Source organism: Oryzias latipes, chromosome 7, assembly GCF_002234675.1.
Source record: "Oryzias latipes chromosome 7, ASM223467v1".
NCBI classification, from domain to species: Eukaryota; Metazoa; Chordata; class Actinopteri; order Beloniformes; family Adrianichthyidae; genus Oryzias; species Oryzias latipes.
In genome coordinates, this window is record NC_019865.2 from 9,171,324 (window position 1) to 9,195,579 (window position 24,256).

Sequence of the window (24,256 nt, forward strand, 5' to 3'; positions counted from 1 at the left end):
GGTTGGGTAGAAAATGGGTGTGGTCTGCTGAAACACCCGCAGATGGAAAGTGCAGCTCCTGTCCTTTTATAGGCATAAAGATTGTTTTGTGGCTCCTCCTACTCAGCAAAAAAGACAAGCGGGCATAAAGCATCTCTCAAACTCACACGGATAGGTTTTTTTTTTTTTGTCACAAACCTTGACGCTTTTTAGAAAACAGTCTAAAAATTAAACGCAAATAAAAACTGATAGATGGATTTAATATTGTTTTGCTTCTACAAAAAACCAAAATAAAGTGATGGGGATGTACTCTATGATTGACTAAAATTATTATTAAAACCTTGGTAAATGCTTACAACTAAAGTCTTACGCATTTTCTCTCTTTTTCTAAGGACAATTTGTGTCTTTTTGTGTATCGTGTGTCAGAAATTTGCAAAGGGTCAAACCCTGCTGGACATGGTGTGTGGCCATCTGAACCTGCTGGAGAGGGACTACTTTGGCCTTTCTTTCGTGGACACAGACAACTCCAAGGTTAGATGCACAAAAACACAAGCTCAAAAAAACCAAAGACAGGGCTTCACTGTTGTTACATATTTAGGGCCGTTCATTCCTAAAATCTGATGACTCATTGAGAGTTATCCATCTGCAAACAGCAAGTGCACACTACAGGCTACAGGCTGCATGCATGTGCCGCATGGCAGCATTCCAAAGTTTTACTTATGCTCTAAAAAAAAGTTCATTACCATCTTATTTAGTGCTGCAAGACACAAAATAGAGAAGCACAGTGTTATGTTCTTCATAAGGTTCAGAAAACCTTCTTCCCTTGCATGGGAAATTTTTTAAAGTGATGCATTTGGTTTGAGGTTAAGGTGAGTTTTTCTTTTTTTCTGTTTGTTTTTGTCCAAAATTCGTTTCAGATTTAAACAGGTCTTTGCTTTGCTGTGTCTAAAACTCATGGTTGTAGTTCTTTAATCTTTGATGCTTTACATTTTTTAAAACTCTTTTTGTAGTTTAATAGCCACGTGGTAGAGTGTGCACCCTCCGACTGAGATCGTAGATTTAAATCCATGGTTTGGTCATACCAAAGACTCTTTAAATTAGACCCAATTCCTCCCTGCTTCACACTTATTTAGGGATGGGTTTGGGTGGAATTGAGTGGTATATCATTTTTTTAAATGTAAAGCTATTTCACGAGTAACTGCCCTATAAAAATGTAACTTTTCAAAAAACGTCAAAATACATGGGCACTACTTCTACATACTATAAATAAAAAGTACCGTACATAATTAACAGAGAAAACTCTTGAACACATTGATATTGTTTGGGGTATGTTTTGTTTTACTTTAAGTAGTTTTGTTCCATTTTAATTTCAGCATCTCACATAACATCATCCTACCACCGCCGTGCATAACAGCTGGATTAAAAAAAGATTTCTGATGGGCTCCGTTTTCATATCAAATTTTTTTTCTTTCTTTTTTTTACCAGAACTGGTTAGATCCATCCAAAGAGATTAAGAAGCAAATTCGAGGTAGGTGAAATGCTGTAAATATCATGTATTTACATTAACATGGGCATAATAACATAATCAGCACAAAACACATTTTGTATAGAAGTAAATTATAAAAAATGTTGCTTTTGATTATTTGTCAACAGTTGGTTTCTGGAATTTGGGTTTTTCTGTCAAATTCTACCCTCCAGACCCGTCTGTTCTCATTGAAGACATCACAAGGTTGGTCTGATCCCAGCAAAGCTGCATGAAGTCTTCTTCATAAAATATATTTTGCTGTTATTTTTGCTTAAATACATCTTGTTGGGGAAGCTTCTGCTTGTTTTGGAGCCACCGTATAAAATGGGGGTTAAATTAGGAAATTAGAAAAAGTTTTTGGCCAAATTCTGTTTCAATTATGATGATAATTTAGAAGTCAAACAATTTGAATAACTCCACTATTTATAATTATAATATATTTTAATGTTATAAACTCTATAAAACTCCACAAGCTTATCTCTTTTGTCAGTAGTTTACATTCCTTGACTAAACTATTTTTATTTGCTGTTCATTGAAGCTAAATAAAATGGCATGAAGTTTGACCGGTGTTGAGTCTGCTGCGCCATGACACTACCAAGAAACGGCCTTTGATTGTACTTCAAAAACAAATCGAACACAAACAATGTACTGTTATGTAGTTTTTTATGTAACTGAACTAAATGGCACTCATACATACCGCATTTAACAAACACAAAATAATACTGTAGCAAAGAGATTGCACTGTGCTGCGTTAAGGTACAGAGGTAAACAGAGTTTTTTTCATTTTTTATATTTTATAAAAGTTTTTAAACCTCTGGTATTTGCACAGCTGACACATTCACTTCACTGATTTGTGACTTTTGTCTGACAGTTTCGAAAAAAACGCCTAAAAAAGGACATAGAAAATAGCATCTGATTGCCTCTATGTAAAGAATGTTTCATAAAATTCAGAGAACAGCAGAACAGACATGGTTCCTCCATGTAAAAAAAAGAAGTATGGAGCAGAAAACATTTTTAACTTAATCATTTTTAAGCCTGTGATGTATGATCCATTTTTGGCTGAAGATGTATCTGAGCGCCTGGTTTTGTTTAAATTTGATATTTTGGTCCAGACAAAAAAATGTGTTTACTCCTTTTTAAAGTTTGTAATATTTAAGGATGTAGAGTTAAAAAATTAAGTGTTTTTCTCCCCAGGCTAGATTTATTATTAATATGGAGTCAAAATATACATTTTGCAACAGGTTGATTATTTAAACAAGGATCAAATTTTAATGTTTGAAAACGTACTGTATTTCAGACTTTTCTTTTTTAGAAAGTTTTTGAAGTTTTTTTTCCAGACAAGTACTTTTCTTATTTTCTTTTCTGAAGTTTTTCCCATCTCCATCACCTCACCCTGACTGTGTCTTGTGTTCTAGGTACTATTTGTGCCTGCAGCTGAGGGATGACATCCTGTCCGGTCGTCTCCCTTGCTCATTTGTCACTCATGCCCTTTTGGGCTCCTACACAGTCCAAGCTGAACTTGGGGACTATGACCCTGAGGAACACGGCCCAGACTATGTCAGTGAATTTCATTTTGCACCCAATCAGACACGTGAGTTGGAGGAGAGAGTAATGGAGCTGCATCGCAACTACAGGTCAGAGAAAACGATGAGAGTCCCAGAAAGATTTTTGATCGGTAAAGCTACAAGTACTTTAGAAAGAGAACTGTTTCTATACTTTATCATGTTTCCTTTTGTAGAGGAATGAGTCCTGCAGAAGCAGAGATGAACTTTCTTGAAAACGCCAAGAAGCTTTCAATGTATGGTGTGGACCTGCATCATGCCAAGGTGATAAAACTCAATACTCTTTGTGTTGCTTTCATTTTGAGAGCACTAAGCTTTTTTTTATGCCTTGTCTGAACTCCAGGATTCAGAAGGAATCGATATAATGCTTGGTGTGAGCGCCAATGGGCTGCTTATCTACCGTGACCGCCTCAGGATCAACCGATTTGCATGGCCCAAAATTCTCAAGATCTCATACAAAAGAAGCAACTTCTACATCAAAATCCGCCCTGGAGAGGTAAATATTTTGTTTCTTTTCTTATCTCTCCTTTCTCCGAATGTCGCCCCTTAGATACTGCATTGCATGTGGAGGCTTATAAGAAGCTGCAGCCACTCTGGCAGAGCTGAGACAAGTGGATTAAAGGGTCATTGAGAAACGAGATCCCCTCAGATTTCTATTTCATGGCTTCATGGATGTTCAATTTACATCATTACTTGTCTGAACTCGTGCTAAACAACATCTATTATCTTTCCATCATCAGATGCAAATGTTACTGCCATGCTTTACATTTCCTCTTTGGTATTATCTCGAATGTGTTTTTTTGTCTGTTTCACTCTCAGTGGTCACTTAAAGTTTCTATAGTTTTTGTTGAATATTTTAGGGCTGAATCTTTGCCTCATTTAGGTTGAATGATTTTCCATCATTATTTTTCTTGATCAGCATTTATATTTTCATAAACTTAAAAACTAAACAAAAGCTGTGTGACTGTTTTTTTTTTTTCAAGCTTTTACATTTTTTTCCTACATTTTGTTACTTTTTTTTGAGAATGTCTTTTTAGTTTTAAAAATATAATATTCAATCATTTCTTTTTATGCACCCAACCTTCTCGGTTGGGGTTGAGATTTAAATTTTCTGTGACACAACATTAGGAGTTCAGGCATTGTATTTTTTTCAGAAAAGAAAAATCTTTCTTGTTGCTGCAGAGCAAGCACAATTCACTCTGCTGCCATACTTCAACTTCCCCAGCACTTGGTTCTACCACTGTCTTTTTCCTCTTCACCTCCTCCACCACCTCCACCTTCACTCCTTCCCCTCACCACTCAGTATGAACAGTTTGAGAGCACCATAGGCTTCAAGCTGCCTAACCATCGGGCCTCCAAGCGATTGTGGAAGGTCTGCATTGAACACCACACCTTTTTCAGGTAGGAGTGATACTCACAGTATTATAGACCCAACACGTGTTCTGTGCACCATTCGTTGGGCCTTTGCATGGACTGTTACCACTCTGCATGGTGGACGCACAAATGACTCGTTTCATTTCCTTAAATCACCTGTATAAACACTTTGCAGTTTTGTGCACTTTCAGTTGACGTAGAGCTGCTCTGACCAGCATTTTTAAGTGGAAACATCAATACTGAATGTTTAAAAAAGCCAATCTTGCACTAGGCAATGTGTGGGTCTTATGCTGTACACGTCTATTGTTCTAATGAAAGCTGCTATAATTAACTCATTTTAAAGCAGCTATTGACCTATTCCTACTAAGGCCATTTTACAAGAGGCACAGGAGTGCTCACTGAGTTTTATGGCTGTCCATTATTTGACTGATTTTGCTGAATAAAAGTGTCTCCTCATTCCTTACTATCAGACTCTGTACAGTAAACTCTCCTGGGTGATCTGAATGGTAAAAGCAGGCTAATAAGCTTCATTGCTCTACTTTGATTTTTTTTTTCTTTTTTAAATATCATCTTTAAAACATTGTGGATTATAATTACATAATTAATCCAAAAGTAATGAAAGTGTAGGTTATTTTGTATTGAATGCCTTTTTTTTACACTACAAGTTGCTGACATTTTCTGGTAAATCAACCACTTTCAGAGGCGGTTTAACATTTGGAGTTTTTCTCTGAAGCATCTAAACAGTAATATTACTCTTCCTGCAATACATATAAACGCTATTTAGAAAATTAGCTTGTACATAAAAAGTGTCTATCCAGACAATTGGCCTTTTTGTTGACGTGTTTGCGGCCACTACTGGCTTGAGGTATGCCAGTCTATAGGACCTCACAATCTGTGGATCCAATAGATGAGGAGTAATATAAAAAAGAACAGAAAAAAAGACAGAATCCTGGTGTGATATTTTATAGGGTTAATTTATTCCTGACTTGTAGTCCTATCAAACATAAAAAACATACTAAATACAGTACAAGACACAGTGCCAAAAGTACAATTGATAAAAAGTCATAAAAGCATGATTAAAAAGACAGAAATGGAAGTTTAAAAGAAATCACAATAATCTTTTTTTTTTACTTTGCTTCAGTTTCATGCTCAATACAGATAAAGCAAAGCTGCATCTGATCAATAAATGTTTTTTTTTTTTTAATTACATGTAGTGTAACATTTTTAGTATCTCACTTAATGACACTCCTTGTGAGTGACTTGGTTCAGGAGTCTAAGATTCCTCCCAGTCTCCATAAGGACTCCTTCTTCAGTTTGCCAGCATTCCTTATCTCTGGTGACCACCATCAGGTTTGTGGATCACTTCCTCCTCCAGGCACCATAACCACTATGGCAGGGGTCGGGAACCTTTTTGGCCAAGAGAGCCATAAACGCCACATATTTTGAAATGTAATTTCAAAAGAGCCATCCAATAATGTAGCGTCCCTTTCCCACACTGAGGCACTGAGACTTAACCTCTTTTAAGGTTCTTTATTGTGGTTACTGTAGACCGCAACAAACGCCGTACAATTAATTCAGCTCAATCTCTCCCGCTGAGACGAGAGCGCTTCTCCCAACTTTATATTCCCCCCCTCCCGCTCCAGCCCTCCCATTTCCCTTATTCGGCCCATAGCTGAACCCCATTTGTACAAATTACCTAACAACAGGCTGAGCGACAGAACTGAGGGCCAATCAGATCTCTGCTTGATGCGTTCATTGAACTCCAGAACTTTTAACCCGGCCCAACAGCCACCCAGTCCAAGTCAGTAAGCAACGATATGTTTAAAAATAAATATACAAGTGAATGTGTGTATTTGATGTAATTTCAACATTTTTAAAGTACAATAAGTCTGTGGATTCTTTTTAATAATATTGTTGTGCTGTTGCTGATAAATGAGGCGTTGAGACTTTAAACGTGATCGTAGGTCTGAATGTTCTGTAGATGAGAGAAAGACTGATCACATGCAGACGCGGAGCCAAACACACACACCCACGCTGCAGTGATTTACGGGTAGCGGGTTTTACGTTATTACAATCCCTGCGCAATTCACCTGCTACCTGTGCCCACAACTCCACCCCCCACCCCCACCCTCTGGTTTCTTCCTCACACATCCCGTCCCCGCAACTGCGCGCTGTTTCTCAGAGACGGGAGCGCGCCGTTTAAGACACGGCAATTCACAGGTTTCCGGGTGGTACAAACTCTGTGAAATAATAGATAATAGTAAACTGGTAGTTTTCTCTCCAAGCACCGCTACTACTGCGCGCCTCTGGTATCGCATCGCGCCCGAGAAGGACTGGTCTAATGAAAAAAAGAAAAAACGTATAATTAAGGATTTGTCTGCGAGCCACATGTGACCATCAAAAGAGCCATATATGGCTCGCGAGCCACAGGTTCCCGACCCCCCGCACTATGGCCACAGCTTCAAGTTGCATTCACAGTGAAGGATGAAAACAAGGTTCATTCTGGCTCTATTTCTCCGGACTCCATTGGTACCTGGTTCAAGATCTCCTGGATAAGAGAGTTGAAGACGCTTCTATGAGTGGATTCAGCAAAATGTTCTTAAAAGACTCTCACAATATGTTTTGGCTGCCAAGTCTGTCAGTTTCAGAGCCTAAAGTGTTTGTGGAGGCAAGCAAGAGTGTCTTAAGTCAACATTTGAATTTTTCGATGCGTGAATGCTTCAAATGAATTGGCATTAATGAATTTTGTTCTCCATCACCGATCCCAAAGAAGTCTCTTTGTAGCGATCCTGTAAAAAGTCAATCAAAATGATCTGATTTGAACTAGTTGAGCCTTTTTGCAGGTTGGTTTCCCCTGAGCCTCCTCCAAAGGGCTTCCTTGTGATTGGCTCCAAGTTTCGATACAGTGGGCGGACCCAAGCCCAGACCAGGCAGGCCAGTGCTCTGATCGACAGGCCTGCCCCTCAGTTTGAGAGGTCGGTGAGCAAGCGGTATATGCTGCCCCGAAGCATTGATGGAGGTACAAATCCTAACTCCTTCACTCTTCCATTGGATGTTCACATTTGACACATATGACCAAACTGCTATAAAACTGTTCTCAATCGTTTCATTACTTTACTGCCCTTCTCATTTTTCCAGCTTCGGCCCTGGGGGATAGTATGGACCAACTGTCACAGAGGAGCTCCAGTGAACGCACACAGTTCATGTCTAGAGAGGACCTAGACCAAGAGGGCAGCTTCGACCTGGACCATGATCAGTATCAATACCAAGACAAAGACCAGGAGCGATATGCAGATCTTGAAGACGATCATGAAGAGCACAGTCAGAAGCAGACGTTTGGTGGCCGCATCCCAACACCCACCAAAGCCTTAGAGGTCAAGGTACAGAGAGTTCTGCAAACGAGCAGAACTGTGGATTACACCAAAATATTAGCTTAACGAAAGACGTTCTGAGAGCTTACAAACTAACTAAGACAAGAATTATAATTCCAGCACACAGTTTCTGTATTGAGACTTGGTGTGGATGAGTTTGCTTTGACTGCAGAACCAGATGATGCCTAATGATCTAGATCAGTGGTTCCCAACCCCCGGGCCGCAGACTGTTCTGTGGGACAGTTGGTCCTGGACCGCATGGAAAAAAAACACAGCCTACTTTTTTATGTTTTATGTAGAATCTGATTCTGAAGGAAATTTTATTTTGGAAAACTCCTGGATTCTCTCCACCACATCTGACTCACTCTTGACGAATGTCACGTTGCTTGGTCATGTGTTGAAAATCTATCCACTACTTTGTGCTCTGACCTCTAAATTGCAGCCCCCAAGCTAGCAAAGTCAACAAGACAAATGTATTTGGAAAGTTTTTTTTCACAGAAAAGATCCAGTGAGGACACAAAAGAAGAGCCTTTGACTTTAAAAAAAAAGAAAGAAATCTGCATTTAACTGACAAAAACCGGAAATTCGAAATATGGAATTTTTGTGACAGTTTATCCCGCAGACCATAACAATAATGCAGCATATTCAGCAACTGGCTGTCTAATGTCACGAAGATGCTGCTAATCAAGTTTTTTCAAATGGTGGGTTCACATTTTTATATGTAGTAAATACCAGTTTAAGTGATTTCTTTTTCCATTGCACCTTATAAATTGGACACAGTTGTAAGTTTAAGGATTACAGGAAAATCTGTATTACGTTTTAATGATTCCTACTCAAAATCTAGTGTGCAAATAAAGTTTAAAGCAGCTGCAGATATTTTACAGAGTATTGAAGGAAACAATAACCTCAAAAATTAAAAAGAATATATATATATATATATTGTCTGACATCAAACCGATCTGTGACCTTTGAAAAGGTTGGACACCACTGCTCTAGATAAAGGAGAGAAAAGAGGAGATGGATGAACAACAATTGACAAGGAGAATGGATGAGAGGAGGGATAAAATAAAGAAAAAGTGTAGATACTAAATGAATGGGTCAGGATTAATGAAGAGGGTGTAGAATGGAGGAAAGAACATTGGATGACAGAGGGGAAGGAAGGATTGATAGATTACATGATGGGGAGCGGTTGGGTTGAGAGAAATTAGGATTCTGGTGATTTTGTTGGGTGCAAAGACAGCTGTGGTTTGGTTTGAGGTGCTACTCGTGAGACATTTCTGAATTTAGCACAAAAACGTTACATGTGTGATTCCAAACTGTTGTAACTGCTTACCAGGTAACAATTCCACTGATGTCCGCCGCTGTTATAAGAAATCTGAAATTAAAAGCAAAAGTTTTAGTTTGTAGAGAAGAACATTTGATTAAGACAAATGTTTTAACAGCTGGAGGGGAAAAAAATGCCCTGTGCTTCACTTCTAAGAAGAGGGTGATCCCTGAATTTACACTTTTCTATCTAACATTCATTTTTTTTTGGTTAAATGCTGCAATCTAGTTCTAATATGACCCCTCTCAGTCCACTACCTCATTGTCTCTGCGACATTAAAAGCCTTTTCTGACTGATTCCTTTCTTTTGATGTCCTATAAACTCAAATGACGTGTTCACTCTATATTTCTCTCTAACCTTTCACCCTGCCTTCTAACAAATCTCTTCCGTTCTTTGCTGCTGCACAGTTAACACCATTTCTCACTGCAAATCTCTTTCTTTTCCATTCCTGCTCTCTACCTTACCCTCCCTCCCCTGCAGGGTGAGGAGGCAGGCTCGCCTGTAGACCCAAAACCTGAGGTATTACGGCTGTGGACCTTCATGTCTGTCTGTGACTGTTTCAGACCGTCTTGGTGCTTTGTGTTCACAAAAACCTGTTTTATTTTATTTTTTTTGGAGTTTGCCTAAGAAAATTCTGCAAATTTTCATGTCATGTTTCCAGGAGTGTGTAAAGTGTAATTTATGGGAAATGTATGGTGGCCTTAAAGTGCAAATCACTGAACGCAAAAGCAAATTAAAGACCACAACAAAATAAAATAATAATAATAATAATAATAATAAACATTATCTTTTAGAAATTAAAACAAAATTCCAGAGACTAAAACCCAATTTTTAAAAAATGAAACAAAATCAAAATGAAATGTTAAAAAATGAAATACAACAAGAAACCTGTAAAGGTAGGGACAATGGATATCACTGATTGGATGATGATGTTGAAGTTTTTTTCAAATGTGTCTTCCATGTCCAAGTTTAATGATTAGAACGGGTCATATCCAGGGCACATCCAGTATCACTTCATGCCGAATGTTAAAATGATGGGAGAAACTCTCATCATCCAATCAGCGATGTCTCAAACCTTTTCTGGGTTCTTTTTTTGTTTCATTTTTTTTTTATTTTCATCTAGATTTCTGGAAAATACTATTGTATTCCAATTTTTTTCTTTCTTGTCTACAGAAACCAGAAAGCTTTTGGACATTTAGGACGCATTTGAAAAAACTCAAACATCAAAAATCAACTGTCATCGTCCAATCAGTGATGTCCCATACCTACCTTTTCTAGTTTCTTATTGTGTTTTGTTCTTTAACATTTCATTTTGATATCTGAAAATTTACTTCTGAAATGTTTCCTTTTATTTAATTATTTTTTTTTTGGAATTGTGCTTTGGTTTTTGGAATTTTGATTTCTAAAATGTAAAGTTGTATTTGTATTTTTTTTAAGCTTTTTAGTTATCATTTTTACCTTTTAACATGTTTTTGCGTTGAGTGATTGTTTTGTGTTTTTGTCTGGTTTGCACTTCAGGGCCACCGTAGAAATGCATGAGCTTAAAAAAAAACTTTTTTGAAGTGATTTGCTAAAATTAAACTTTTCCCGCATGACTTTGGATTTTTATGTGACTTATCGGACACATACAACAGTGTGTGTCTAAAATAGTGTCCTTGTGTGACATTTAATAGTTGTCATTGTTGGAATTAGGACAAAGGGACAGCTCTGAATCACATTTGATAATTCAGTGAGTCATTGATTCACTGGCTGACATATCTCACTTCTCCATTGTTGTCTAAAAGTCCAAAACTTCATCCATATATGAATTTGAATCACTACAATTATTGTCACCCGGAACAGCTGTGTGGATACTCTTTAACATTCCATGAGGATGTGGGGTAATAGATCTTGTTAAAAAAATTGGATAAGAGCCGTTAACTGAGGGATTTACAGTATTTAGCATTTTATAATGTGTTCTCATGAGATGTTTGGGTAAGAAGAATAGGAAAAATCCAACTCCAAACACTTGGGCTCATCTAGAGAGTGCCTGCATCCATGACCATTCGGCGGAATCTAAAGTGGATTGTCCCGGTCTTCTTGACAGAAAACATTATTCACAGTGTGAACTCAAAGCGTGCCCTCCCTCACACACACTGCAATAGTGTTGATTGTTTCTGCCTGTCCGTCAAGCTGCCTGCCTTTTAAACTCACCAGCAGCATTTTACCTCTTTGTCTCTGCACGCATCTGTCTTCCCCTCCCCTCAAATCCTCAACCTCCTGCTTTGCACAAAAACCACTCAATTCATCTCACTCGCCCCATCCCATCTACCGGACAAGGATGTGCCCCCCCTTCGGCCGAAGCAGGAGGTACTGCTCGATCTGTTTCTGGCATGTTTAGACCTGGCCAGGCACTGTGTGTGTTTTTTGTGTTGTGAATGTTGCTTGAACCCAGATGTGCTGAGGAGCACTCCGAGCTCACCACTCACACCTCATTTAATGAAAAACAGATCTTTATCGGTTCTAATGAAGCATAACTGACTCTGATAAAATTATGCAGTCACTACTTTAAAGATGTAATCTTTCAAAAATAGACTAGAGAGTGAAACTCTGAAATTCCTCTTCTTTTTATCTAGCTATTTATTAAATGAATATTACAGGCCTTGATGAACTACTACATTTTTTTTTTACTTAAGAATGGTGGTGAACAACAAAGAGAAGGTGCTAACATTTTCTTTTAATATTTAAGACATATTTGGAGAATTTCCAATGTTTTGTAAGATTTGATATTTTAACTTGAACACAATTAAAGATTTTAATCATATTTTCAGGCTAGACTTCAAAAATGTTTGTCTTTATCTGATCATCCGATTGATTTTTGTTGTGCAGACATTTGAAGGTTTGCGCTAAAAAAAATGTTTTGCAGCCTCATTCATATGTTATGATAATAGGGATGGTTTAGGTGTTATAAACTTAACACCTAAAGTCATAAATGACTTTAGGTGTTAAGTTTATAACCATCCCTATTCACCGTGTGTCTTTTTACTGTGTGAGCAGCAGTTCTTGGACAAGCCTGAAGATGTTTTACAAAAGCACCAGGCCAGCATCAATGAGCTGAAGAGGGCTTTGAAGCAGCCCAACAGCAAAATGGCACAGAGGGAGCGCCTGTCTTCAGCCACTCCACCTGGAGGAGGAACTCCAGAGCGAAAATCAGTAAGAGCAAGCCCCTCACTAACTTTACCGAGTTCTGGTTTATTTCCTATCAACTCACGGTAGATTTTGGTTCATAACCTTCAAAATTGCCAAGCATTTTCTGTTAAATACCATTTGTCCATAATATAAAATAAATGGCCTCAAGGCAAACTTAAAGAAATGTCTTTTATGTGTAATCTCATCAATTAACTTTCACACTATTTGTAAGATAATTAGTAGTTTTTTTTTTTAAGTTTAATGTAGGCTAACAGTAAAAAATAAATAATTAAATCATTAAACAGGACCAAAAAAATGTTCCATTCATTTATGGAAAATGCAGGGGGCTGTGTCCGAAAGGCATTATTTTTATCTACCTATTATGAACTTATTTTATTAACTTTTATACTAATTTTTAGTTCAAAATGAAAAGAAATAAAGATATAACAGGAAAAGAAAAATTAAACAGTGCTTAAAGGGGAAGGGGGGATATTCAAAACTGGATGAAAAAATGTCAAAATAAAAACCCTTTAGGACTCACTCTGATGGGAATCCTGGTTTGGGTGTTTTTAACATGTACTTGTTACATTTTTTCTTGATGGAGTACAGATATAAAGAAAATTAAACACAAAATTACATTTTTGAGCATTTAGGTTTTTCAGATTGTTGTGAATCAGATGAAAACATGTTGGTGGAAAAAGCTTAAAACAGGAAATCTGCTCCACTTCATTCTGACTCATCCACTTATTGCTGACTAGATCCATGGACGTCTTTGTTTTCCTCGTCTGGCTCCTACATTGCTCACCATCTTTTTAGTTTCACCCAGCTTGGAGTTGTGGGGGGCTGTAAGTTAGTGGGAGAGCATCTAATCAAAGGTATAATGAGAAATTTGGGCAGGCTTACTCTACGCCACAAGCGAAATTCAAATGAACCTCTGCCGCTCTTCAGAAACTGTCCTAGAAAACTGCAGTTTTTTTTTTTTGGGCTAAAAATGTCATATTCGTAATTAAAAGACTACTAGGTACACTTTGAAAATATAGCAAAAGATAGCCGAAGTGGGACTTCAATGTTTTGCTAAGTTAAATAATGGTTTAATACATTTTGTGGTATAAAGTGGAACTAAAAGGCGAGTTGATGTGAAATGACCTATTTTCTGATGATGACGCGTTAGTTCGGAATTGTTTGGACTGTTTGTCCCATTTACTCATCCACATAATAGCAACAGATGGTGAGAGGACATTGTAAGCATCTCAACACTGATGAGTTACTGACTCTCTCTATCTTTACAGTAATGATGAAGATTGATAATGATCATAGAAGAGCGCTGTCTTTCGTTAGGCTAACGCAATTGTCTACTCTGTCAACTTAGGCAACCGTTGGCGTCAGGGTGATAGACAAGGAGGATGCTTGTGAGGGAACTCTGGATCCTCACTCTAAAACAGAAAAGAGTAAAATTACGTCAAAAGTTTCGGAAATATTTGCAGCCACATCTCGGGCCGAAACCGTTGGGAGCAATTGTTCCTGGGAATCTTCCAGAACAAAAGTGGAAACTTTTTTACATGCAGCAGAACTCAAGGAAATGAAACAGTTGGACAATACAATAACTGCTAATGGGCATCATGACTCAGCCTTAATGAGGACCGCGTTTAATGCAAACGGCCACGACTTTCCCTCTGACAAACTGATGAGTGAAATGAGGGGAAAGTATCGCTGCAATGAACATAAAGACAACGCGAAGGTTGCTGAATCTTCTGTGGCTGTGGATTCTTTCCTGAAGGGTGGCAGGGACGGAAGTGAGAGTCACTCTCCACACTATGAGGCTTGGAAAATGAAAGACTTGAGCCCCACAGAGGAAAAGGATTGCAACAACTTTGGAAACTCAAACTCCCAAATCCCCAAAATAATTCCTCTGAAGCCACAGAGATCAAAGAAGTCTTTGAATAAAGAGAACCAAGACGGTGTTCATGCTGAGAGTCGGTCAGACAGGAACGCCGCTGCTGCATCTGGAGAATGGACAAAAGCCTCCTGTGAGTCAGCGAGGAGTCTGGATGACACTGCTGGACGGCACTCCTCTCCGCTTTGTCAACAGACCAAGAACGAGTTGTTTCCAAAGCAGGAACTCAAAGACCGCAGGGATACGACGGTGCAAGGTCAGTGGACAAGAGGGGTTGTTCTCCATGAAGATCGTTTCCATAACATCTCAGAGTTCTGCTCAAAATTTTCAGCTCCTCCCCGCACTCTGCCTCTGAAAATTCATTGGTCCCGAGACAGGCCGAGCACCGTAGACAGTAGCCACATCCACTTCCGGACCCCCAACCCCGAGTCAGCCAAGAGGAAGCAAGCGGTAAACCTGTTCGCCCATCACCGGAAAGTAGCACCTTGCATGAGCTTCAGGCTGTGCGGCGATGATCTTGGTTTTTGCCATCAAAAACTCCAGACATCCCACCAGTATACACCAGTGGCTGTTGACAAGAAAGCAAAACATGTTTTGGCATAGCACCATTGACCGAGCCAGCTCAGAGAGCTTTTTGCTTTCCCTTGTTTCCTCTGCAAAGCTTGACATCTGCTTGGCCATTTCAGAACACTGCGGGCCCTTAAGCAACGCTCACATTGCTTAAGCTGCAGGCGTCGTCCTTCTCCCTCCTTAACTTGTCACCATAACACCTGGTATCGTCTTCCAACATCCTCACAGAGGAAAGGTGGCAGCTGTTGTAAGGAGTGCACGACCTTTACGCCATTTTTTTTTCTTTAAGCTTCCTTTTCACATGATGTAAATCCCGTTTTTGAATGCCTGTGAAGGGCATTTGTGCAAAATGTTCTACCTTGGCACCTCTGCAGCAGCAAAAACAAAAAAAAGGAAAGGGTAATTAGGAGCAAACAGGAGCTGCAGAGCTGCCAAACCTCTTCGGGACCGAGGCATTCACAAACATGAATACCTTTCTCCTGTAAGGGATTTTGAAACCTAAAAAACAAAACAAAAAACCTCAGTGCATGGCAAAACCACTGCACTTGCAGTCATTTTTAAAGATGTTAACCTTTTATCACACACTACGTGCATGCATCTGACACTAGAACTGCCCAATTTCTGGAAATCCTCATTTGGTTTACCATGGAGCTATAGCATATGTCAGTGACACCAACCTAGCAGTAAGCATGCACTGCAAAAGCAATTGAGCTGAAATCTGCAGGGGAAAGTGCAACATTGGCATTTAAACTGCTCTTTCAGCTTTGTTGCAACTCCGATCAAAGCAGTGCCAAAAACAGAAGAAAATGCATAACTCGCATTACAGAAGCCTTTCTGTGCAAGAGGAATTTGGCTGATGTTTGCTTGTTGTTTGTTTGTTTTCCTTTCATATAGGAGACTCCTCCTACGCCCGCGATTCACGAAGAGCCTCTCAGCGAAGCCTCAGTGAGTCTTGTATTTATCGAGCAGCATCTCTAGAATCAACTTAACAAACTACATTTCAAAAATTCCGCAGATTTTTCATCCTCATCAGAATAATCAACATGTTGTTTTTCATGTCTAAAAATAAACTCACTGCATTTTCACTTTTGGGGAACTAAAATATCAAAGAAAATGAAAAATAAGCTTTGGTTTTACGTCAACTGGGATTTGTCAGTAAGGCCCTATTCAGTTACAATTGTCCATATTTATCTTGTTTCTTTTTTTTCCTACTGTTTTGTAACATTCGTGCCATTTTTTCTCGACATGCACAAATGATTGGATGATTTATTTTTCCTTTTACTTGATCCTTTTTAATTCAAGATAATCTTACTTGAGTAAAATGGTTGGATACTGAGGGTCTGGGGGATCAGCCTATATACTGGTGTGTAGAACAGAGAAAAGCAAAAACGTTCATGAATTGAAAGTAGTTGAACTTACTTGAATGTTTTTTAATATTTTTTTTTCCATTATTTGTTTTGTCAAATATTAATTTTGTTTTTATAGATGTTTTGCATATTAGGTCTATAATAATTGTGATAATGAAGATGATAATATTTTATTTGGGACATACACTTTAACATGAAAACAATCAAAAATACTACACATATCTGAAGGTGAGTGAGAAGAAGTTAAAGTCTTCTAAATTTTTAACCCCTAGCCCTAGATCAAATGTATAACCACGCCAAGTTCACCCACTATGTACTCTAGTCCTGTTCCCTCTCTAATGAGCACACATTCAGTTTCAAATACCCATATACACACATATAGACAAATATACACATCTTATTCCCCAACACACCTGAATGCATCCCCAAATATTTACTGGTATCAGTTTATTTATGTTTTGTGTTCTTGAATTTATACCTATGTTCATATTTCTTTATTTGCTCTTAAACTCCCTTATGTTTAAACATTGTCTTAAGTATAAACTGGTTCTGTTTCACAGCTTTGCTCCACAAATGGACACACACAATATTTACTTGTTTGTGCTTGTGTGTAAAAACTTTACTCTTTTCCCTGAATTTTTGATTTAATAAAGAACTTTTTTATATTTTGCTAATAAATTGTTGTTTGTTTTGAATCTGTACAGTGTTCTACCACATTATTATTAGATCCTGCTTCTAAATACTGATAGATTTAGGATTGTTCTGCCACTTCTCTAAAAGGCAGTTATATTCGTCTTCCAGAGGGAACCATGGGAGAGACGTCTGGGCTCAGTATCTGAGGATGACCAAGACCATGACATCCTATACCTGAGGGAAACCCACTTGGGCATTGAGCGCAAATGTTCCAGCATCACTGTTAGTTCCACATCCAGCCTGGAGGCCGAAGTGGATTTTACCGTCCTCACAGACCTGCAGACGGGCATGGAGGAGTTCTCCAGGGGGATGTCGGAGTTAGGAGAGAGGGATTTGTCACCTGATGGAGGGCTCTGCATGGGCATCGACTTGTTGCAGCACCAAAATGTCCCTGAACCGCCCCCACCTGTAGTGCCAACTCCTCTTCCTAGAGGAAGCACCAGTAGTCCTCCAGCCAAACCTGTCCAAACTGAGGAAGTCCGGCCAGAGGTCAAACGGCCTGAAGGACAGGTAAATCCATGAACATCAAGAGCTCCCTGGGGAGGTGTTCTGGGCATGTCCCACTGGGCGGAGGCCCTGGGGAAGACCCAGGACACACTGGAGAGACTATGTCTCTCGGTTGGCCTGGGAACGCCTCGGGGTCCCACCAGAGGAGCTGGAGGAAGTGGCCAGGGCGAAGGAAGTCTGGGCATCTTTGCTCCGGAAGGAGGAAGGAGGAAGATGGATGGATGGTGTTTAGTGACACTTTGATGTATTTATAAATGACTTAAAAAAGAGTAAAGTTGGAGTTTGAACAAACAAGTATGTTTTATTGTTAGGTATTATTCTATAATCTACTCATATGGCGTACAAATATTAAGTGGTTAAAAACTAACTAACTTTGTGTTCCCTCTCCATCTCTAAAGCCTGCTGTTCCCAAAAAACCAAAGAGGTCGGTGCCGGTGTCATCTTCAGTGGACAGGGACCATCCACATAAAGACGCCAGTCGCATCACAGTTGCTGCACCACTGAGCAGAGAGCCCAGCGATGTCATGCCCACCCCGGCGGTGAGGAAGACCGACGTCAGGACGGAGACTCAGCCGAACGGGTCAGAGGTCACCACCACCATTGTGGAGTTCACAGATCAGGTCTACTGGAGCTGAAAGCCTCTTTGTCCTTTTATCGTTCTGTATGCTTTTCGTTCTGATTCAAACAAGTCACACGCTGGATGGATCTGTTGCAGGATCACGCCATCACTGGTCTAGGCGAGGTTTCATATTCCACGAGACAAAGTGTGTCTCCGGTGAGTACTCCTCTACTGAGTGGAGAAACTCTTGAGCTTATTCCCTAAATACTGAATCCATACAAGTGGGTGTGTTTATTTTTTTCCTAAAAGCTGTTTTTATTATCATCAGGTGCACAAGGGCACTTTTGGGCGAGAGACACCAGGCTCTCCCATCCTCGTCACTGAAAACGTTACCTCGGCAACCACTCACGTCACAAAGGTAGAGAAGCTTGAACAAAACTTGCAAAGCATGGCCTGAATAAACCCATGTGGGTGCAGCTCAACTCATTTCATTTTGAGTCATGGAGAAAAGGCTGTTTAAAGATCCACTCTGACAATAATCATGCTTTTAGTCTTTCTAACATGTTTTTGTGGCATTTTTCTCATGCTGGAGGATATATAGAAAAAGGAAATTAGGCTTAAAATGTAATTTCTGAATATTTCTTTATCCAAATCACTGTGAATAGGAAGCAGACGCAATAATGCCATTTGAAAAAATGTGTCAGTGTGACATACAAGTTACTATGACGAGCTGCCTGCTCCGCTCCATTCTGATGCATCCACTTGCAGACAAGTACGTGTATTTTTTTGCTCTTTCGCGCTTCCATCTGGCGTAAAACTGTACGGCTGGATAGCTCCAATATTGCTTGCCGTTGTAAAATTAGGGGTGGGGGTGTGAGTGGCTGTAAGCTCGCAGAAGAGCACGTAAACAGATGGATGATGGGAAGGAGACGGGCTTACTTTGTGCCGACAGTCACGCCCGCAATTTAGAGGGAAATTTTTAAAGAACTAGTGCAGAAACTATGTCCAAGAAAACGGCACAGTTTTTTTATTTTGGCAAAAAACTGCATAATCATAATTTATAGAGCACTGGGAACGCTTATGAAAAACAAATATCCACTGTGTTGCAGACTGTGAAAGGAGGATACTCAGAGACGAGGATCGAGAAGAGAATCATAATCACAGGAGACGATGATGTAGACCAGGAGCAGGTAACAAACTCCACTTTTATTTCCTAAAGTAGGCAATCATAAACAACATTTTTTGTATATATTTAAGTGTTATTTTGTGTCCTGGTAATACTATTCTTGCTCTATTTAGAAGCATAACGAATTTGGTGGGAAAAAAATGCATTACTTGTTATTATTTCTATAAGTATGATACACAAAAATGTATTTCTAATGTTTAAGCAGTTTTTATTCTTGTAAGTGGTTTTACAGAAGTCCTACAGCTGACTTTGTCCTGGCAGGCTCTGGCTATTGCAATACAGGAAGCAAAGCAGCAGCATCCAGACATGCAGGTGACCAAGGCCGTTGTCGTCAGGGAAACGGAATCATCCGTCGGGGATCGACATGGAGCATCATAGGTACAGGCTACATCTTTACCCCCAAATGATGCTCCATTATACAGTGTCCTCTTAATTCTTTTGAGCTCCAGTCACAGTGATTTAGATCTTCCCTCTCTGCAGTCACAGTTTGTGCAGACAAGAGCGCCCCCCTTTGGACCAGATGTGTCAGTACATGACTTTTAACTGCGACCTTCCGTCCTGGCCAATGAGTGTCCGCAGTGTCTTGATGGAGCCTCTTGTTTCAGTACAAAAAAAAAAAAGACTCCTTTAATTTTCTTCTCCTATTTTTATCCAAGTATTCATATCATAAGTACTCTGGTTTTTACAGTCAAGCGGGAAAAAGGTTTAAAAAAAAAAGCAACAACAATAATGTGCCATCAAAAATCCCAAACATCCTACAAAATTTGACTTGATCCAATCAAACCCTTTCAATTTCTCAGGGCCTCTATATCCAAGTCACCTGCTCAAGCACTTCTTCAAAGTCAGATGGAAAGGATTCAGAAGGGGCATTTTTAGAATAAAGTAGGATCATATTTGCAATAGTTCTCATTTCATGCTGAGAGCATCATTTAGAAAACTAGAAAAATAAGTATTTTACCTGAAAACAGGTGTGAGGAAAAAAGAAAGGAAAACAAAAAAGTTCATTTCCTACGTGGTCGCTTGGAGAATAACACACGTGTGGTTTCTTTATTGTTAAAGCATTGCAACAATTCTAGTCTGGTGCTTTAGTTCTAACAGTGGATCCTTGTAATTAATGGGTTCTCTCTTTTCACATTGTGTAATGATGGAGCACCAGAAAACATCAGAGTCCAGTTGGACCTCTCCCTCTTTCTGTCTGACATGAATACTTCCCCCTGCTTGATGTTTTTCTACTATGATATGCAGGCGGCGTTTATGCAACGTGGAAAGGAAACTGTAGGCGACTTTAGGAGCTCCTAATAGAAATTCATGCTAAACCGCTGCATCGAAGTTTGGGAGCACACTTTTGTTCTGGATCTAGTAGCTTCCAGTACCTGTCTGGTCCAGTGTTTAAATGTGCTTTCAGTGCTCAGCAGGATGAGCTGCCTCTTTGTTTTGCTAATGCGCAGACTAAGCTCGCATTGCAACTGCAACGGTGAATTAAAAGACGTAAGCACGATCACACGATTCACATTATTGGAGTCTAAAAGGTGGATATACATTGACAATGATAGATATGTTATTAGACGAAAAAGAGGTTGAATTGTTTGAAGGAAAATTTTTGAGATTCCAAATCCCCCCTAAAATCAAAATAAAATATATATATATATCATAATGATTTTGTAAACTTGAATGTGAAGAAAACAAAACTGCACTTAAAAACATTTCTATTAGAAAGATAGAGTATCCAATCAGTTGCTTTTAATATAATTTCCCCTTAAAATGCTAAAAAGCAGCATTTCAGGCTGACTTTCTGTCATAATGACACTGCTCTTACATTCTTACATCCCAGCATATTTGTTTTTCTTTCAAACTAAGTCAAAAAACCAGCAACATGCACTTATGTCTCCAGCACTATCATCCAAAATCCCCCCAAAAAAAAAAGAACTAGGAAAAACATCTTTCAGCTTAGTTTGGTTGAATTACCTGAGCTATTGTTGAGATGATAAAATCCAGATGACGTTAATTACTGAATTTATTTGTAGCAGAAGTGTATTTTTGTTTCCATCCATCTATTTCTTTCTACAACACAGTTTTTGTAGAATTGGCTTGAAGCTGCATGGGAACTGTACAAACCATTTTTTTTGTATGTAACAACTTTTTATGAGCTTTTCATTACTAAAGTGCCAGAGTCAAATGCATGAACTTGGCATGACAAGTTTGCCCTTTAAGTATGATTTTGTTAGCAGTTCTCATTTCACATTTTCTTTGGAAACTCTTAAAGACTGAGAGCTGAACCCCTTCAATGAAATCACTTTATGACCTGCTATGTAAGGTTGAAGTAGGAAACGGTGAGGTAGACTTTTGGCCTTCAGACACTAAGCTTTGTCGGTATCCATGTGTGCGGTGTAACTCCTGTGGTGTTTAGGTTTTTTTTTCTTTTCTATTTTTAGTTTTAAGTGATGGTTAATTATTGATGTGGATGTCAAATTAGAAAGTGAAGAAAAGAAAACAAATCCATGCATATTTTATTCTGTTTTTTTGGTGCTGTTTGGTGGATTGTAAAGACGTGAAGTGGTCAGGAGCTGTAGATTTTTCAATGTACACTAGGGGGAACCATTGACCTGAAAGAAGCAAACTTTGCTTTTCATCAAGCATCCACAGCGGAAACTTTTGACACTGTCACTCAATACGGGACAACGATCTCCAAATACTTACGTCAAGCCTGTAAGGACACAAAGTTGTTGTCCTGCATCCAGAAAAGGCCCATTCATGGAAGTGTGACCAGCGACAACCAGACTGTGAATAATCGCAAACAATTTGGCTGAGACACCTTGTCAAAGTCTGATTGGATGCCCTGTGATTGAACCTCTCTGCCTACACTCCATCTTTTCTGCTCTGCTGCTCTCCATCGCTTGGTGCTGTGTCTCTGCTGTACATTGTACTTGCATTCCTTCAAAAATCAATAAAGACGAGAGTAAAAAAAAGAACAAAGGGGGAATGTGTGGACTGTGTGACACAGGAGTTTCTCTTTAATGCTACACAGCTGTTGTGTTTTATTGTGTTCATACTACAGTTTATTTAGTTTATTCTAAAAAATTTTAAGGAATCTGCTCAAATGATTACATTTGGTATTTGTTTGCAAGAAATATTTAAATGGCCTTGAACGGCCGGTTGAAGCTAAAAACAAAGAAATTATTTGTATTTATGTCAAAAATAATCAGAAACTACCAGTGAGACTCTCATTAATGTGTTTGTTACCTCAGACTTGTCGCAAAAGGCCAATGAACGTAGCGTTGAAATTAAATAATAGGCTTAAGTAAATCTAAATCTGTTATTAGATTTGTGTAGATAAATATAAAGTGTGAAAATCACATACTCACTGTTGACAAATAATCATTTTTACTAAGAAATCTGATTTTAGGTCAATTAAAACAAGATCAGTGTGTTAAAACGGGTATATCACTTCCACAAAACTAAATGTACACATGTTTTAAGAAAAAAGGAGTTTCCAGTATTTAGGAAAACACCATTATCTTTATTAAATCAAGCCGATCCAAGTCAACCATCCTCAAATAAGTGCAAATACTGACTGATATATCATGTTAAACAGCAGCCAGCAGTTCATTACTGTTGGAAAAGTCAGAGGTCTCTGTCATTTATAACAATTCCATCCGGACAGACAAAAGAGAAATGCTTGACTTATTTTTAAAGAATAAAATATATGGGAAATAACTTTACATAAAAAAAAAAAAATCATAATGAAGTAGAAATATGGAAAAAAGGAAATGTATAAAATCTCTCGAGTTAAAAATGTGGACTATAATCATAAGACTTAAGGCTCATTTTGGGTCCTGAGGATTTTATACATACTTTTCTAAGAAGATGGCGATAAAGTAAGACATGAACCATGAACACAGGCCATCTGTTTACAAAGAAAGTCATAAAGGAATGCCGGGATTTCTGAATTTCTGGTATAAAAGGTGTTCAGATCAGATCTGTTTCATGGAGACAAAAAGGTTGGAGCATTTTCCTCTTTTTCTTTCTAATAAATAACAGTTGGTTGTCTTCCTCAGACAGAGCCGAAGGTCAGACAGATGCTTAACAATAACAGACCTCCGATTGATTTAGAGATAATTTTTTTTAGTTTTTGTTGATTGGAATCAGACCACCAAGCTAAAAGTTCAGTACACAGAGTACATCTGCATTGAACAACACCTGCACGGTCCAGTTGAGAAAACGTAAACACGTCCATTTACATCCTTCAGAGTAAAAAGCATGAGAGTATCTGCTGGTTTGAATGGAGATGAGATAAAACCCTCTTCAAAGACACAGCAGTGAGTCAAGTCACGGTGTCCTTTCAGTTCCATAAAAGCATCTTCTGAAGAATCCAGCTCTTTTAGTAACAGCTTCATACAGGAGGAAGAGGAGGAGGAGGAGGAGGAGAAGAATCTTCCTCACAAAATCGTCTTTGTAAAGAGAAGAGGAAAGACACAGTGGGGTAAGAAGGGGAGCAGGTGGAAATGTGGCTGTCAGCCTTGTGCTGTCTTTGACCTGCTGTTTTTTCCTCTGAACAAGCAGCTGGAAGCCCAGGATGTTTGTCATAGTGTTGCTGTGGCTGTGAAGATTAGGGCTGCAAAGTTGACAAGTGGAGACGCCAGGAGCTCCTGAGCTGCTCCCATGACGGCCAAGCCTAAAACAAGCAAAGTCATTATTCAACAGGTTTTTCAGTTTTCTCACCTTTGAGTCAATAAATAAACATTCAAGTTGAGCACATATAAGCAAAAGATGCTTTAGAGCAGTGCTCCAGAACCGTTCTCAGACGGTTTATGTCACAGACCGGCCCATGCAAGACTGAAGTTTTTTCTTTAGCCTCCAGTTTCTCTTAACTTTTAAGGGTGACGATTATCTTCATCCTCTGGAAAATGTCTGCAGCTGCTTTAAACTTTATTTATATACTAGATTTCATGCAAGAACCATTAAAGTGTGATAGAGATCAAAGTGGGGGTTCAAAAATCAGACACCAACTTCAGCTTCGCCTGACAAGGGTTACATGTGCAATGGATAAATAAATACATAAATAAAAATGGCTATTGCTAGCAATGCAGGCGCTTTAAGGAAGAGGTTTTTCAACCAATTGACTTGACACGTGTCAAGAAAGGGTATAATGATAATAAAACTTCCTTCAGAATTCGATT

At 38.9% G+C, this 24,256-nt stretch overlaps 2 protein-coding genes across 8 annotated transcripts in view; one reads left to right on the plus strand and one right to left on the minus strand.

Annotated features, from left to right (window-relative positions):
- Positions 1-312: 312 nt before the first annotated feature.
- LOC101159671 (band 4.1-like protein 1) lies at positions 313-20,646 on the plus strand. 6 transcript variants are annotated; one of them, XM_023956518.1, is made up of 21 exons: positions 313-510; positions 1,465-1,507; positions 1,633-1,708; positions 2,920-3,138; positions 3,243-3,330; positions 3,410-3,562; positions 4,292-4,467; positions 7,284-7,459; positions 7,579-7,820; positions 9,616-9,654; positions 11,455-11,484; positions 12,172-12,327; positions 13,673-14,647; positions 15,662-15,712; positions 16,936-17,337; positions 17,733-17,954; positions 18,050-18,109; positions 18,222-18,311; positions 19,003-19,083; positions 19,341-19,457; positions 19,560-20,646. In XM_023956518.1, exons 1-20 carry the CDS (start codon positions 328-330, stop codon positions 19,455-19,457), a joined length of 3,579 nt encoding a protein of 1,192 aa, XP_023812286.1. In that variant the 5' UTR covers positions 313-327; the 3' UTR covers positions 19,560-20,646. The 6 variants fall into 6 exon arrangements, with proteins under 6 accessions (XP_023812286.1, XP_023812290.1, XP_023812291.1 ...); XM_023956522.1 differs by having other exon boundaries at positions 13,673-14,453; positions 14,529-14,647; positions 19,341-20,646; XM_023956523.1 differs by having other exon boundaries at positions 4,370-4,467; positions 19,341-20,646.
- Positions 20,647-22,573: 1,927 nt separating this feature from the next.
- Positions 22,574-24,256, minus strand: part of LOC101159916 (contactin-4) — an 87,735-nt gene continuing 86,052 nt past the window's right edge. For both annotated transcript variants that reach the window (XM_011476941.3, XM_011476939.3), the window contains exon 23: positions 22,574-23,751. In XM_011476941.3, coding sequence (XP_011475243.1) covers positions 23,660-23,751 — 92 coding nt within the window. In that variant the 3' untranslated portion in view covers positions 22,574-23,659. The remainder of the gene's footprint in view (positions 23,752-24,256) is intronic.

Bases quoted from the DNA above. Each gene is read 5' to 3' on its own strand.
- LOC101159671 (XM_023956518.1), top strand. From the start codon at position 328: ATGCTTACAACTAAAGTCTTACGCATTTTCTCTCTTTTTCTAAGGACA. The intron at 1,709-2,919 runs GTTGGTCTGATC...CTTGTGTTCTAG, and splicing joins CTCATTGAAGACATCACAAG to GTACTATTTGTGCCTGCAGC. The intron at 9,655-11,454 runs GTATTACGGCTG...CTACCGGACAAG, and splicing joins CTGTAGACCCAAAACCTGAG to GATGTGCCCCCCCTTCGGCC.